We start from the raw sequence: 17,024 nt of genomic DNA, 5'->3' as shown, positions 1-17,024 counted from the left end.
TAGATTCATTTACATAGATTATAGCTACATTTTTAGAAATAATTTCTAAATTATTTTAGAAACTGACGCAATTTTAAATCAAATTTGCCTGGCAGCATATTCACCTCAGCTATATCTATGTTGGGGAAAAGATACTCGTTCCACTCACAGGGTTGGATGTGCCCGACGCATGTCCCCATGTAAATCAGAGTGGTTTCTATCTGCAACCATGGTTGCCAAGGAGAGCAACACCCCGGCAGGCAGGGCAGGCGGGAACAGCAATGGGCTCTGATAACAGCCATGAACAGCAAACAAGAACCATGGGTTGGATGCAAAGACCCATCAAACATCTAAAGTGAAATTTCAGCATAACCCTTGTTTTCGTAGACTTAACAACACAATTGCACAATTTGTCACTCTGAAGGTTCAGGACCAGGACAGCAATGCTGAACTGTTGAACATCAATATTAAAAGTAAATAGCGTGAACATGACTAATACTGATGCTCTGTGAGCTAATTGTTTACTGTCATTTTGTGACATTGTCCAGTTTAGGCATATATTTTAATAAAAAAATAAAGATTTCCAAATAGGTGTAATAAAAAGTATTTTTAAACTTTGGTTAAACACATATTAATTTATGATTGTTCATCCTTAATATGTATATTTAACTTTAGCTTTAAAATGTGTTAGACGATTCAGTCAAAACCTTCATTATCATCATTCATAAAAACCCAGCATGTCCATGTGTAAGCTTAAACTTTCATAATTATTAAGATTTTGAGTAATCACATTTTGAGACTTTGAATGATCTGTCTAGTATAATTCAAAAAATTTCAACCTACTGGACACATTCTAAAAGAGTATTTTGTACATTTTAGCATATTAAAATATTATAATGAGAAAACTTTTGATTGCTTTATAAAGTGATATTCTTTGCCATCAACTATTTCAATATAATAGGAAGGAAGAAAAAACTGTAAGTTCCTGCCGTTGTTAATTAAAACCCCAAGAAAATAAGGAATGTCAAGTTTTCATTACTTAGTTTAACTGAAGGATTCCTTGGGATCTAAATATAAAAATAAACTGAATCTGAGCTGATTTCTTTTTCACCAGTCTTGGTCCTAACTTTTCAGGACCAGGACATGCATTTTTCTATCCTAAACCCCTCCTCACTGACTTACCCAGACTAGAACCTAACTTAGTACAACTTTCCAAATCTGTAGTGCAGAAAAAGTGCAGAACATGTGAGCTTGCTTTCAGACACACTGGGAGCAACATGGCCTGCTATTTGGGGAGATTTCACCTTGTAGAATATTGAGAAGTATTGTAAATGTTGAATAATGTTATTTTCACAAAATCAACTGTGTAAATTGCCAGGAGTCTTTAGCAGCTATAGAAGTCACATGTAGCCAAAGCAAGAAAGAGCAGTTACTGGCTGCAGAAAAGTCTGTAATTTGATGCACTAAGTTACAAGTAATCAGAGTTAATTCTTTTTACTAAAATTAGAGCTGAAGATGTTTAGTCAGATAGTTCCATTTAACTGAAATATCAGCATATAAATACACAGTATTTAAAACAAGCAAACAAGATTATGACTAAGAAACTGCTAGATATCAGAAGTAATCTAAATCCTAGTCTCAGATGAGAGCATTTTATCACAGATTTTCACTGATGATAGCAAGTGGCAATTATCCATGCCTTGAATAGGTTAAAAATGCCTTCACATTGCAATGCTAACAAAACCACAGTACTTGACAGGCATTTGGAAAAGACAGATAAATAAAAATTTCCAATGATTTTCTGAATCCATTTAGGCTCTTATTTGCCAAGAAGCACAGTAGTCATCTTTTGAGGACAGTTTCTCCTAATGTTTCATTGACTGCAGGACAGTTTTGAGCTTTGTTGGCTTTGTGTATGGTGGTTTTTGTAAGGACCAGTAAGAATGACTGGGATGTAAAACTTCATTTTGATTCATGATGGTGTCAGAGTGAATACAGCTCCCTGAAACTGAACGGAACTGAGATTATGTTATTAGAAGGGGATGATGACTGATCCTGCTAAAGGTTGCAGCAAAGAGTCAAGGTCTCTTTCCAGCCCTCTTAACTCACCATAAAAAGTGTTCACAAAACTGTCAGCAGTACCATTCGGACCAGAGTACGAGTGTACAGCAAAGGGATGGATGGTGTTCTTTTATTCTTGCAAAGGAATTTGCCAATTGGCCTTTCCCAAATGAGTTATTTCTCAGTCTTTAACAGCTGATGGCTCTTCTGTATCTCTCTTTCCCAAGACAAATGCAAATTCCAGAAGACTAGTAAATGAAAGTATTTAGGAGCATCACTGTTATCTAGAAATCTTTTTCCTATGCATTAAACCTCTGTCACAGAATGATTTCCTCCCATCTATTTTCTGGTGATAGGACTAAGACTTTTTTCAGTAATAATACAGAGGCAAAATGTTACCAAACCTATGAGAATCTGCTATTCTTCCCAAAGGACATCTTTATAGGCATAGATTTCCTTTAAAAGTCAGACAACGCATGACTTTCTTTCCAAATCTAGATCTTCCATCTGTGACTTGATGGCATGTGTCTCAGAAACAGTGGGGAAAACAACAACAACAAAAAAGAACACCACTGGGGAAGTCTAGAAGAAAAGAGAAAATGCTAGGTAAGTGCTTCTGTTCTTTTCAGCTCCTTTGTTGAAAGCACATGGAAGCTGGTTTGAGATGTGGCATGAGCTGAAGAGAGAGAAAGCCTCTGGTGATGAATTTTTCTTCATTTTCTCTGGCAGATGGTGGTTCATAGAGGAGTCTGAAAGCTGGACATTTTCATCTCCATTACTAGATGGACACGGGCAGCACTCATCCCTGTCTGCAGATTTGTGTGTGTGAGGTGCGCTCAGAGCACAGCTACACAAGCGTACAGGGCACAGGTGCCCAGGCGCTGGCAGCGGGGGCTGCGGGGGCCTCTCTGAGGGGAGGCTGGGGCTGCCCCATGCCGGACACGGCCGGTTCCAGCCAGCCCCAAACGATCCCCTGCAGGGCACAGCTGAGCCCCTCAGAAAAGATGGTGGCACCTCTGGGAAAGTGTATTTAAGAAAGGGTAAGAAAATGCTACACAGGCAAAGGAGGAAGGAAGGAAAAAGGGAGTGAGAAACCACAGTGTGAATACCAAGGTCAGAGAAGGAGGAGGAGGAGGAGGTGCTCCAGGTACCAGAGCAGGTATCCACACTGCAGCCCATGGGGGAACCCGCACCACAGCAGAGGAAAGTGTGAGGAAGAAGGAGGAGTGGAGAGGGGCTGTTATGGACTGACCCCAACCCCCATTCCCCATCCCCCTGCACCACTTGGGTGTGGGGGGGATGGAGGAGTTGGGAGTGAAGGGGTGAAGTTGAGCCTGGGAGAAAGTGTGGGGTTATGTGGGAGGTATTATTTTAATTTTTTGTCTTTGTTTCTCACCATCCAAATCTATTTTAATTGGCAACAAATTAATTTTCCCCAAGTGAAGTCTGTTTTGATGTGGTAACTTGTATGTGATCTCCCCATCTTTATCTCGATCTGTGAGATTTCTCATCTTATTTTCTCCCCCTGTCCTGTTGAAGAGGGGGAATGAGGGAGCATCTGGGTAGGTGTCTGGCTGCTGGCCAAGGTCAGCCCACAACAAGCCTCTCAGTGAGCCACAGAGAGAGGAATGCTTGGCTTAAGGGTACTGGGTATTTCACTCTAGTGGATTTGCTCAGGAAAGCTGTCTAGTAACATCTGTGAATCCAGGCAAGATTTTTTCATATAATACTCTTCATCATGATACTGATGCACTGATTTTAAAGTTGTTTCCTCTCCCAGGATGACACAGATAAGCACCTATAAATTTGCATGCTGTAGCTGAAAACCGAGCTAATCATACGGTACTGTGTCCATTCCCAGTGTATACATAAAAATTAAAATTAAAAGGGTGTGGAACAACTTAGGTATCATCTGAGCATTGTTCCTTGCAAATCCCTTGCTAACACTGCTACAACTCCTAATTCCTGATTTCCATTTTGCAATTTTCAGTCTCTCGAATGGAATCATTGCACTGGGACTGTGTCAGTCTAAATGGCAAGGAAAAGTGTTGGAGTGCTTGCAAAGCTATGCTGGGACACTGACACTGTGCATGTAATAGCACTACCACGAGCATGCAGCCACATACTTGAGAGCAAGGACACCACACTGTTGCTAAGACATACACTTGCCAGTGATACATCTCCCCAGTTGCAGCGCATTGCTGCTATCTTTCTACCTTAGGGTTTAACATACTTGGCACAGCCAGGTGGCGGATCTGCCAACTAATTGCCGGTCACGAGGTCTGAAGCAGAGGCAAAAATGTTGAACTGCACAGTGAGATATGCTAGCCCTGTGGCAGGGAAATGGGAGATGAGGGCCAAAAGATTAGTGTCATGCTCAAAAAATAGGGCTGCACAGTCACTGGCAATAAGAGCAAACTGAAATCGCTTTTCTGTTTGCAAGTTTATTTATTAATGAAGTAACTCCTGAAGACTTTGAACTATGGACTTTGAGTAAAACCTTGTGAAAGGAAATCTCTTTACATTTTTTTTCCTTCCATGGACAAAAATAAAACATCTATGTGCCAAAAGGGTCTGACACTTGAAAGTGTCAGGTGATCACATAAAAAGGGTTTGTAGCTTCAAGAGGTAGGTCACTATTTGGTAAATCTGAATCATATGAAGGTTGGAAAAGAGCTGAAGGAGTCAAGCTGAAAGCTCAGGGACCTTTCATAGCAACCTGAGAAAGGCTGGAGGTTTGTAATTATGTTTAGGCTTCTGACTTTTTGTTCCTATGTGTAGTAGTTCTGGATTACTTTTTCCCTCAATTTCATAAATGTTCCCAGGATAGAAAAAAATATTTCTGCTTCAGCTCACCTGAAATAAAGGCATTTGGCTTAAACTTAACAAAAAAAGCTTACTCAGCTTATTCACATGAATAAACTTATGAAAACAAGAAGGATTTAATCTTTGATAGAAAAAAAAAGAAAGTATCCAGAAAGCATAGGAGGTACAGTTTCATTCTAATTTGGGAGAAAAACAAATACACTGACATTTTAAGGTATCTATATTACCAAAGCTTTGTCTCTCTCTCTCCCCCTTACTGTAACCCTCCCAAAACACTTTTGAAATAGTGTAAAGAATTAAGATTGCTGATGAATGAAAAACAGTTTTATAAGATGCTGCGTAACAGCCGAATCTGATAAAATATAAGCAAATTGGTTTTCCTACAGAACTACTGTGGAAAATGTCTATATATATGCTCTATATCTTGTCTAAAGCCATAAAATAATGAAAAAAATTAATGTTAAACATTTACACACATTGAGCTATGTAATTAATAAAAACACCTACCTGAACAAAATGGCCTGGATCACATATGCTGAAATTTAAAAATCCCTGCATTTTCAAAGTAATTACTCTAGAACTTGTCACTAGCTCTATGAAGAATTCCTGAAGGTATGTATCCCTTTAGATAGAACAAATGTGGCTTCTCAATGAGAGAGTAGTGGAATAGCTGACGGTGAAATAACAAAATGCATTGGTTTTGTGCTTGATTAAAACTAAATAATTAGTTTTCTTTGCAGTTATATGCAGTGATGTATGTTTTCATTTATTATATAGAGCAATTTTGTTTTAAAAAACCACAGACTTAAGTTCTGCTATTTCGAATGAAGCATGTTTAATACATGCCACCATTTTCTTTCATATTTTGCTGTTTACATTTTTATTGTAGATCTTGAAGAGATGTAAAAAAGAAGTGTTAGTACTGCCATTTTGCAGAAGCTCAAGGTCATGTAACTACAGCAACTGGATCTGCATACAAAGTCTCCTGTCTTTGTTCTGACCATTAGCTTGCAGTGTTTCTAATCATCAAGTAATGGCATTGAGATATCAAAGTATGATAGACTTTTCTGTCTAAATGACTATCCATCAGTAATGTCCATCCAGGCATATGAGAATGCATGTATACGTTAAGAGTACATCTACAGAAATTACTTCTTATCAAGAGACAGTGTTTTCAAAGCATATAGGAATTGTAGTGGTTGTTTAAAGACTAATCTATAAAAATAATACATATATCTATAGATGCAGCCAAGATTTTGGATATCTTGCATGAAGGACAGCAAACCTAGAAGTTAAGTGTCTCCTATTATCCCACTAAGCAATACGTAAGAGAAGGGAATAAACTGCAATAGCATATTACTCTTGTATATAATATCAATTTCTTCACTCAGCTTCTGTCATGTAAACAATTTATAATAATGAGAAACAGAAACCAGAAAGCTTATGTGGGAATAAAGGTAAATTGAGGCTTATAACGAAGACTGTGGAGGTATAAACTTCACAGAGCAACAGCATGCAAATTAGATTTTTTCATTTGTGGGAAACTGCCCACAAAATTGTACCTATGAAACCATTATAGTATCTGATTCTCAATTTTGAATATATTGCAGTTTTTTCTTGAGTTTCAGTTTTATTGCAAGCTTTGCAGTATATGTCTATTAAGCAAAATTATATACTATACACCCTTTATATTTAAAAACCTGTTTACATTTGTTACTAATAACATCAGGAGATATTATTCAGGCTTGATAAAGCCTCTTTTAATATTTTAGCACATATGTCTCATGAACAATCTATTCTGTTTCTGTACAGTTTTAGCATCTCAAACTCTGCTACTAGATGAGTACATCTAGAAATATATTTTAGGTCTGAGATTAAGAGCCAGAAAAGCCAAATCAAATGTATTGTGCCTTTTTTTGACTAAATAACTGAGTTTTATAATTAATTATAAGTGTATAATTAATGCCATGTAAATAAAATGCTGAACAAGTGCAATATATACTGACTGAAAATTTTATGCTTCTGAGATCATCCTCCACAGCTATCCCTTTTAGAAAAGGCAGAAATACAAAGTTGTGCCATTCACAGTAATCACAAGAAACCAGAAGACATTTCAGAATAGCTGAATAATTGAAAAGTTACCATGCATTCAAACAGTTTCAGCTGTAGATTCGACAGCTTTAATCCCAACTATTAACACTATGGTTCACATGGGTAATTGTGGGTTTGGAATTCAATAGAATAAAATAAATGATTTAATTCATTTTCTTTGTCATATATTACAAAGTTGTTCCTTTAGCAATTTTTTTTCTAATTAACATAGGAACAATCAGTCGTAATATAAAAGTGTACGTGTGAAAAAGCCTAAAGAGCTGGGTTTTATTCAGTAATAAATAGCTACAAAAGCAGTATCCAATCATTGGGAAACTAGAGGATTCAGGAACGAATAAAACACTTTGAAATTGTTCATCAAGTTTTGGATGACTCTCTTCAGTTACAGTATTTGTCTAAACTGAAGCTGGGTCTGCTTTTGCAATTGTTACAGTGCCCCAGGAAGATCTGCGGTGAGAAGTACCTGTAAAGCAGAACTGTCTTCCCTTCCTATCCTCCCTGCAAGATGCTGGGTGAAACGGTGGGTGCAGATTTCCACTCTTCACTCTTGCTGCAGGCTTTGTGCATTTGGATGACATGTAGATGTCGGTAAGGATTATATTCTGTCTCTGAACATGGTTCTTTTGTATCTAACAGGACTTTTGGTCATTATTAATTATAAATTAAAAAATCTGATGAAACTGAAAAGAATCATTAAATCATAGAGTGGTTTGGGTTGGAAGGAACCTTAAAGATCATCTAGTTCCAACACCCCTGCCATGGACAGGGACACCTTCCACTAGACCAGGTTGCTCATCTGCAACCCCTCTGGGCAACCTGTTCCAGTATCTCACCACCCTCACAGTAAAGAATTTCTTCCTTATAGCAAATCTAAATCTACTCTCTTTCAGTTTAAAACCGTTACCCCTCATCCTATCACTACAATCCCCAATAAAAAGTCCCTCCCCATCTTTCCTGTAGGCCCCCTTTAAGTACTGGAAGGCTGCTTCCCCATAACCTGCTCTTCTCCAGGCTGAACAACCCCAACTCTCTCAGCCTGTCCTCATAAGCGAGGTGCTCCAGCCCCCTGATCATCTTCATGGACCTCCTCTGGACTTGCTTGAGCAGGTCTATGTCCTTCTTATGTTGGGGGCCTGAAGTGCTAAGGCTTGGACAACAGGCCCAAGCCAGAGTTGACCTATAGATGAACCCTGTATATTTTATAACTGATAACCATTGTGCTAACAGGTATTATACTAAATTATAGCAAACCAACTATTCTGATGTAAAAGGTGGGAATACTGAAGCCTGAGCAACAGGCCCTGAACTGAAACTGCTAACCCAGTATGTAGTCATTAGTGAAATACGCATAGAAGATGTAGCTTAAAACATCATAAAACATGCCTATCTTGAATGTATCCTTCTTTGTGTGTGTGAGCAAGATAACAGGGCCACAGAGACAGTTGTCTGGCCCTGTGACCTGGTGTGTGACCTTGCTCATAAATCAACTAGATAAGCAGGGAAACTCCCTTAGCTTCCCCCTTGAGCCCTGGCCAGGCTCTGGGGGAACCTAATGTGAGATGGAAACCAGATATTTCTGCTTAAAACAAAGGTGCCAGCTATTCTGGCTTGCTGATTTTTGGGTATATAAGGCTGGACCCGCTCACAGTGACTTTGGAAGCCTCACCTACGGGTGGACGCACCGCGTAGGATTTCCCACTTGCCGGGACAGGCTCTCCAAATCCTCGCTGTAACCGGGGCTCCCCAGAGACTGCGGATCTGGATGATGGTAACTTATGCAAGTGATGATGTATCTTTCTTAACCACTATTCTCTCTCTCATGTAGTAATGATTTGATGCATTAACCTGTATTTTCCTATTTGTTTAAGTGCACTATTCTGTCTTTTCTTACTGTATGTTTTCTGTATTATTCTGTTATATTATTTAGTTATTTCTAGTAAAATACGCCTGCTCTTTTCACTCTGGTGTCTGAGTTTAATTGATATCCCTAATCAGCAAAACAGGGCCCCAGAGCTGGACACAGTACTCCAGGTGGGGTCTCACAAGAGCAGAGTAGAGGGGGAGAATCACCTCCCTCGCCCTGCTGGCCGCACTTCTCTTGAAGCAGCCCAGGATACAGTTGGCTTTCTGGGCTGTGAGCGCACATTGCTGGCTCATAGCCAGTTTTCCATCCACTGCTACTCCCAAGTCCTTCTCTGCAGGGCAGTTTCAAGGAAGAAATCTGAGGAATTCAAGTATAAAAAAATCATCGTGATAAGACGAACTTTCACTGAGAATTATTTTAAAGTCTGAAACAGAATACTGTATCTCCTTGTTAAGAGTCTTCAGAGTTAAGAGTTCGGTTGTTTACACCTATTTGTAAGGTGAGAATCTAAAATTAGGCCTCATGACCACTTGACAATGATTTTGGGTATAAGTAAATAATAATGGCAAGAGCTTGTTTCACACTCTTTGTGACTGAACTGTGCTATTTTCCCCTGGGGAGGAAATAAACAGTAGTTTTAAGCACAAAAGTTTTTATTTTTAGTGCATTTACACTAAAAGTGAAATCTAGAATGGGAACTTTTTTATTAAAGACCATTTAAGAATTCATTCTAGTTCATGGAGAGATTTCAGAGAGAAATATTAAAACCTAGTCTTTCAACTGAACTGCAAGATTTTTCACTGTTATCTACACAGGAGTTACATTTTTTTCCAAGTTTCAGATTTGAGAATGCTCTTTAATGTCTAGTCTAAACTAATTTGCTTAACCTACTGCTTAACTTAAGAGAAAAAGACCCCTCAGTGAAATCCATCCAAGCTATCTTAAGAGGGTTGATTCTTCAAATGGTATACCTTGTTTTCTTCATTGAAAGCAGCTGCATCATAGCGTAATTGAACACCAGGCTTTTAGGAGGCTACAGTTTGGTGAGGTAATTCTTGTCCTAAACATCATCTTAAACTGGGAAAACAGGGTTTGTATTGCTTCATTTCAGCCACCTGTAAGCAAGGTATCTAAGCCAAGATGGCCGTTTAGGTCCTCTTTTTAGTCGAGAAAGACTGATACCTTCAGGGAGACAACAGGTAAGACTGACTCTAGCCTCCACTGTCTCTAGAGCAGAGACAACAACATTAAATTCAACATTAAACTTTAGACAGGAAAATCAGGAGATGAAGTTAGATGAGCATTTAATGAATTCTAATTTTTATCCTCTTTCTTGTGGAAGTTGATATATTTCTTTTTGGAGAAAAAAAACCCTCACAGAAGTCCAAAGAGAAGGAAAAAAATTTAAAATTGGGGATAATTAAGAACTGTAGTTTACAATGACAGCTGTTGTGACCTCTAAATGCAAGAATAAGGATATTCTTGTTCAATGGCAGTGAATGAATTCCTTACTGATTTTAGTAGTAATGGATATAATCCAAATGATAAAAAGTAACCTCTGAGTTGTTGGTTTATTTCATTCTTTTAATAAAGCATCTATTTAGATCCTGTCTCAATGTACTTTTCAAAAAAAGAAAACAAACTAAAAGACCTCAAACAATTTTGAAGTAATGGTATGGACTTCTGTAATTAAATCTGAAATCCTGCATTTTTCCATGCTTGTCAATTCTCTCATATTATTATCTTTCACATTACTATCTTCCATTAAAAATTGTACTATTTGCAGACTGAAATACTAAAATTGCCTTGTAGAAGTTAAAAGTCATGTTGAAAATCTGGAAGACACTGGAGATTAATCATACATTATGTATTGATGAAGCTTTTTTCCTCTGCATAGAAGCAAGTCTGAAACTGGAATCGAACAGTACAAATCATAGCCAAGAACTGATAATATTGGTCTATTCAAGGAATGTATTCAGAAATCCATAATGCTTCAGATAGTCTGATGCAGTATCTGCATGTGTATGAATGCAGTGTAAAGAATTTCTCTATGTTCCCTTAAAAGCACAAACTTTCCAGAAAAAAGATTGTTCTAAGGTGTTGATTTTTTTTCCCCAGACAGGGAGAATGAACTAACTTCTTGCCAACATTAATTAACAGTATTTTTTCTCTTAGCTATTAGTTATTTTAACTATATTGTGCTTGTACTTTGATTATTTGCTCTATCTTAAAAGAACTTAAGGTGATGGAAATGCTTATCCTGAATTCCTTCTGTCAGTTAAACACGATAATCTTCAGCTGAAATATAAATTGTTAAACAAATATATATATGTTTATATATAAAAAAAAGCTTCTATACAATGAAGACCCACAGTCCTTTCTCAGTGGTACATCCCAAATTCTCATTAATGTTTCCCCATTGATGTATAAGAGTTCAATTTTGGCCCAATGACTTTCTGTTATCTGAATAGTTTTAGTAAAAAAAGACAAATGACCTATTATACTACAAGTGAATAATTTGCTTCTTTTGTTAACAAAATAGATTTCTTATTCTACCTTTCATGAGCAACAGTAACTCCTCCCTTCTTTTTTAACTCATGGGATATACTTAAGCAAGAACTATGAAATTACCTTCCTTCCACATTTAGTATTACACATCTTTATATCAAAATCCAATTTAGAACAAGGTTAAGTAGAATAAATATAACCTCTCATTGCTTTCCTCATTTTGCCTATTGCTGTTCTACTGATTTCAACTGACAGGAGCATTGAGCTGGGTGGGTAGCAAGGTAAACACAGAAGAAACTGTGAATATATTATCATTGTCTTTATTTAGCTGCACCATCAAACCATATAGAAAAAAATGACAGTAATTGGGTAATTTTGATAGGCTGAGACCTCACTTGTAGTACAATATTCATCGACCCTGAAATACATAGTATGAAGTAACCTCAAGATGCATAAGCTTCTGTGGGCAACAATATATCAAATTCACATAAGGATGCTTCGCATTTAAATTACACAAAAATCCAAGATATTTTGAACATACATTAGGGCAGGATATGGTCCTTTGAATGTTATTCTCAATGCTCGTACCAGCAGCAACCGTCATCTGAAAAAGGGGGCAACAGAGATTCTGCTGAATGGAACAGAATTTTGTACAATGCTACAGTATATTTAAATTACACCATGCTAAGATGAATGTTATTACCATTCAAGCAAGCTGATAGAACAAAAATGTGGCTCAACCAAAATTCACATAAAAAATTTGAAAGTATTGTTACATCTTCTGGCTCATGAGGTGCTGAGAACAACCAAATAGTAACTCACTTCAGTGTTCTGTACTGTGTTCACAGAAATGAACTCTGAAGCACTGCCAAATGGTCAGATAACTGGAGAAATAATCATAGCTCCAAGGCTAACTTTAATCTGAGGTCTCTACAGAAAGCAAAAGGCTTACCTGTTTGTAAGGTTTGAAGAAAATAGGATCTTCTTCCCCAAATTAAAACACTTTATGGAAAGACACCAAAAGAAGAAAACCTATTAAATTATTAGGTAGAATTTACCTATTAAACTGATAAATTTTTCATGCTGTCTCAGACTTCTCTGTTGCACCAAACAATCATGAGAGTGGAAAGATAGTAGGAAAAAAGCCACGTGCAGTTAAAAATCTGGAAGTCCCTTCAGCTATCTGAAGAATATATTTTAGCACTGAATGCTGTTTTTCCTCCTTTTTCATGACTCTTAAATTTATTTTTGCAGAGCCCAACATATAACATTCTTCTTTAGAAAGACCTTAACTAGTAGGCAATCTGACCAGATGACATTTCTTCAGATCTCCATATTTACTTCAGAGGAAATTAACAGCATAAATTTTCAGAAAGTTCTAGAAGTACTTTTTAAACCTCTGGTTCAATCTACCCTGACTGCCACTTAAAAAACCCCCCACAACAGTTCTAGACTAAATCTCTAAACAATTTCTTTCCATTGTTGAGAGCACATGTAACAATACATACAATATTCATGCTAATTATAGTTGAGCTTCATCATCTCTCAAAGTAAATATTGACCTAAGCTTTATTTCTGTGACTATTTAACAACTTAATTCAGTAAACATGGTATTCAGAACTGACAAAAAGACAGTATTTTGGGATTCAAGTATTTTTAGTAGCACGATATAACATTTATAAAATGCATATTGCAAGATGTGTTTTGTAATGACTTTACTATTATAATTTATGAGGAAGTTAAGCCTGACTGTGTATTATTACGCAGCAAACAAAAATGTGTGCATTATCACTACATTTAACAACAGCCATAGGCATGTATCCATGTTCATCTGTCTACAAATCACATATTGCCAATGAATTCATATTGTGATTTGAAACAGTTTTTAAATATTTGAAATAGTTTTAAACTTCCAATTTTTTACAGGAGAATTATACTATTAGTGGCAAAACTCTCAACGTATGCTGGCAAGTTCTTAACTTGCTTGTGTCAGATTTCCCTTCTTTAGACTTCCACCCTTAAATATTTGAAAACATTTTTATGATACTTTTTTACTGTTTTCTTTTAAAGGAGATTTCACTTCATACAAAGCAGCTACTTTTGAAAAGAACATTTCCATGCAAAGCAACTTCATGGTCAATTCATGAATGCTGTTTAGATGGATCTTTAACACCACTGTTGCTCCAGAATTTTGTAAGGAAAACACAGCCCACATTATGTCAGCACGACACTCTTTTAAATAAACAATAACTTAGCACAAGAAAACATACACATTATAAACTTTAACCATTCATCATTTCAGTCTAAGACATCTTTATTTAATAATGGTTTAATGCTTATTAAATTTAATCTCAATGTTTATACATACACAACTACTAAAAAAGGGTTGAAACAAATGCACCTGGAAAATGTGTAAATAGTTTACACTTTTTTGCACATTTTTAAATTTACATATGTCTCATATGTAATGTTTTCTGATAATTTTGCACTTTTGTGTGAAAAGGTAGATCTACTGTATACTTTTGACTGCTGCATCTGAGCTCTGTTAACTAATTCATCTTTGCTGTCCATCACTCTTAACAGCAATAACCTGAGTAACTTTAGCCTAATTTTTGAAATTATCTTGTAAATAGTTTTCCCCCCTTTTCCTCTTGTAAAACTGTGATTAACTGTGTTTATTGATGAAAGGTATAAAATGAACAGTGTTCAATCCTAGCAGCTGATAGGGTTAAGGTCCAGTATTTTGACTCTTCAGGCCTACCATAGGAAACTTTACATAATTGGAAATGAGTGATCCTTGATATTTCAATGCCATAAGGCTATTTCCTTATAGCCATGGTAGTCCAACTGGACTCATAGTGCCTAAGATGTCAAGTGTAAGAGAAGATAAATGAAACAAAAATACTCAATAAAAATATAAAATTTGTGCATTAATTCTAAAATTGTTTGTCTTCAAACTATGCACGTTAAGGCAAATCCATCATATTATCATGATGATTTTACCAGCAATCATTTGAGATACAAAATCCATGAATGAGTTATGCAGTGTAAGTAATGCAGCAATTCCCATCTCATGCATGTTGATAAAATATTTATTCCATTCAGGTGTGCATCTAATATTATAGCATCTACTTAGTAATTTGTACCCTAATAACTATAACCTATTAGAATTAATATTCATGAAACTTTCTATTACAGTTTGGTCTTCCTCCTTGAGAAACTGCATAAGTATTAAAATTTATCAGAGAAGAAAATAGGGTCAACAGGGAGAGAAAACTCTGAAAATGAAGCTCCAGAACATGCAAATATTCTTGCCTGGGATGAGCACTTCAGCTACACTTTGCTTGTGAACCACATGCACTGGGACAAATTCTCAAGGTGTATCCTAAATGATGGACCCAGAAATGTTTTCAGGCTCCTTCTCTCTAAGTTTCCACATAGAAAAGCCTTGTGTGAGGCTGTGGCACATCTGAAAACATTTTCAGAAAATGCACCACCTATGAAAAGCACTCTAGGTACATACACAGCCCAGCTACACCTCCTGGAGTTTCCAAGAACGCATCAGATAATAATCATGAATAATGGCCCACATATGCACCAAACTGGCCTGCATTTTACAGCTAGAGGGAAATAGTGATAAAGGATATATGAGGCTACAATTTCAAGCTTCTGTGGAAGCACTAAAATTAAAGAAAGTTTTAGCTAATTCTGTGTATTAACCTTCAAGAAATACATGAAAATTCATGAAGTCTAACACTGATATACCTAAGCTTACACGATGTAGCAACTGCTTTTTTTTAATTGATTAATTACACCGGGCTTTCAAGTGACCTTGCTGTTCGGGTCACATGAAACAAGACATATTTTCCTAAATAGCAACATCGTTATAATCCAAACCTTCTTAGCAACACCCCAGCCAAAGCGCTGGTAAAGCAGGAACTCTTGCTCTCAGTTATGATATGAGCAGTACAGCACTAATTTCAAGGACATGTCCAAAATAAGAACATGGAATAAAAAAGCAAGTCAGGTTCTATAATCAGTGGTATCCAAAGCTGCTGACAAATTCAGATATTCACCAAATAAATCTAATTTATTGATAAATTGAAGAAACCATTTCAGAATCTTCCCCAATTCTTTGACTTCTATAATGTAGATATCTGACAGGTGGAACCTACTTACTAGAAAAATAATTATAATCCTGCTCTCAGAAATATTCTCCCTCAGAGGAATATTTGGTGTTTCTTGACAAGAATCTTGTGGTGACCAGTCTTATACCACTCACCACAGTCCAAAATGCTATTTAGGTGTTTTAGTCTACTGAAAATTGTTTTTACTCACATAAATAAGTGAAACTAGGCAGTCAGAAAAGAACCGTTTCTTCCCTTATGTGTCATCTCTTTGTAGGGGAGCTAACTGAGGTCATGCTTAGCAAGCTATCAGAACAGTCGTCAAGGTGAAAAGCCCAAAAGGAACAGACCTGTTACCTACTTTCTAAAGCCATTCCTGTATATATTGCCTCTTATCTATGCAAAATTACTGTGTATTTATATGTACACAGACATGCAGACAAGTATTCTAATTGTTATTTCGTAGTTGGAGAAAAAAACAAGACAAAACCAAAAAGAACACTTTCACAATACATAGGTACAATATTTAAGTTTATATTTCATAATGAAATTCACTGCCTATTCTCTGCACTCAGACTAGGAAAGTGGCTTCAGCTTAGCCTATCCTGAAGTGAAGCCTGTTCCATGTAATTTCACATGATTACTTCACAACCAGTACCTTCAACTCAAGTTTAAATCAGTTTAATCTATACCCACCAATGTGTTCTCATTTATGGAAGATCATTTCAAAACTTGACTGGACAGGACCCTGGGACACCTGGTCTAGTTATAAAGTTAGCTCTGCGTGGACTATATAACCTCCAGAGATCACTTCCAAACTAAGTCATGCTATGATTTTATTATTTTTCAATATTAAATGTTATTTGGTTTTCATTATGCTAAATTTGGTACCTATCAATTGAGAAAGACAGAGACCTCCTACAACAGAAGGGAACAAAGGATGAAGGATGTGAAGATTTACCACCTTATCCAGTCTATCCTTAGACAATCTGGACAGAATTTTAATCCTGACAATCGTTCTAGTTCTGCACCTGCCTGAAGTTTCAAGTGATGGAAAGGTTTGAAGCTCTTGGGGCTTGCTCTGGATAAATTAGGTTTGTGACAACCAACAAGTTTCAGGTCTCACTTCATTGCCAACATCATTACGAACAAACATCATGACATTTCCCTTCTGCAGCCACCTCAGAGATCCCCTGGCAGGCTTTAAGTCTTAAAACTGTCCATAAAGGCTGGCTTAGAAAGAAATGCAGCAATGAAGACAAGTCTTGCAGGCCCAGTGAAGGCCAAACTTGCCAGTCACATGCAGCATGCTTTTAGGTAAGCGTTGACTGCAGCCTCTGGGACACATTAGCGTCCAATAGTCTGAGACTCACCAGGAAAGCTGAATGCCACCAGGTGGCTCAGACTCACAGCTCACTTGCAAGGTAGACTTTTGGGTGGAAAAGAAGTTGGAAGGCAGACCATGCTACACTTAGATCTGTTGAGGACGATGCTCCTTCGGAGTATCAGACACATAACTAGGGAGGACAAAAAATGTAAAGGATACA

General features: G+C 37.0%; 1 protein-coding gene across 13 annotated transcripts in view; it reads right to left on the bottom strand.

Annotated features, from left to right (window-relative positions):
- PPFIA2 (PTPRF interacting protein alpha 2) overlaps positions 1 to 17,024 on the bottom strand; it is a 360,230-nt gene that overhangs the window by 165,177 nt on the left and 178,029 nt on the right. For 5 of the 13 annotated variants that reach the window (XM_074827127.1, XM_074827128.1, XM_074827129.1 and 2 more), the window contains exon 3: positions 11,892 to 11,954. The exons of the other annotated variants lie outside the window; for them this stretch is intronic. In XM_074827127.1, the coding sequence (XP_074683228.1) occupies positions 11,892 to 11,954 (63 nt within the window). The remainder of the gene's footprint in view (positions 1 to 11,891; positions 11,955 to 17,024) is intronic. 13 annotated transcript variants of the gene reach the window in all.

The sequence above is a fragment of the Strix aluco genome, chromosome 5 (assembly GCF_031877795.1).
Source record: "Strix aluco isolate bStrAlu1 chromosome 5, bStrAlu1.hap1, whole genome shotgun sequence".
Taxonomy (NCBI): domain Eukaryota; kingdom Metazoa; phylum Chordata; class Aves; order Strigiformes; family Strigidae; genus Strix; species Strix aluco.
Note: the sequence above shows the minus strand (reverse complement) of the source record. Positions and strands in the feature narration are given on the sequence as shown.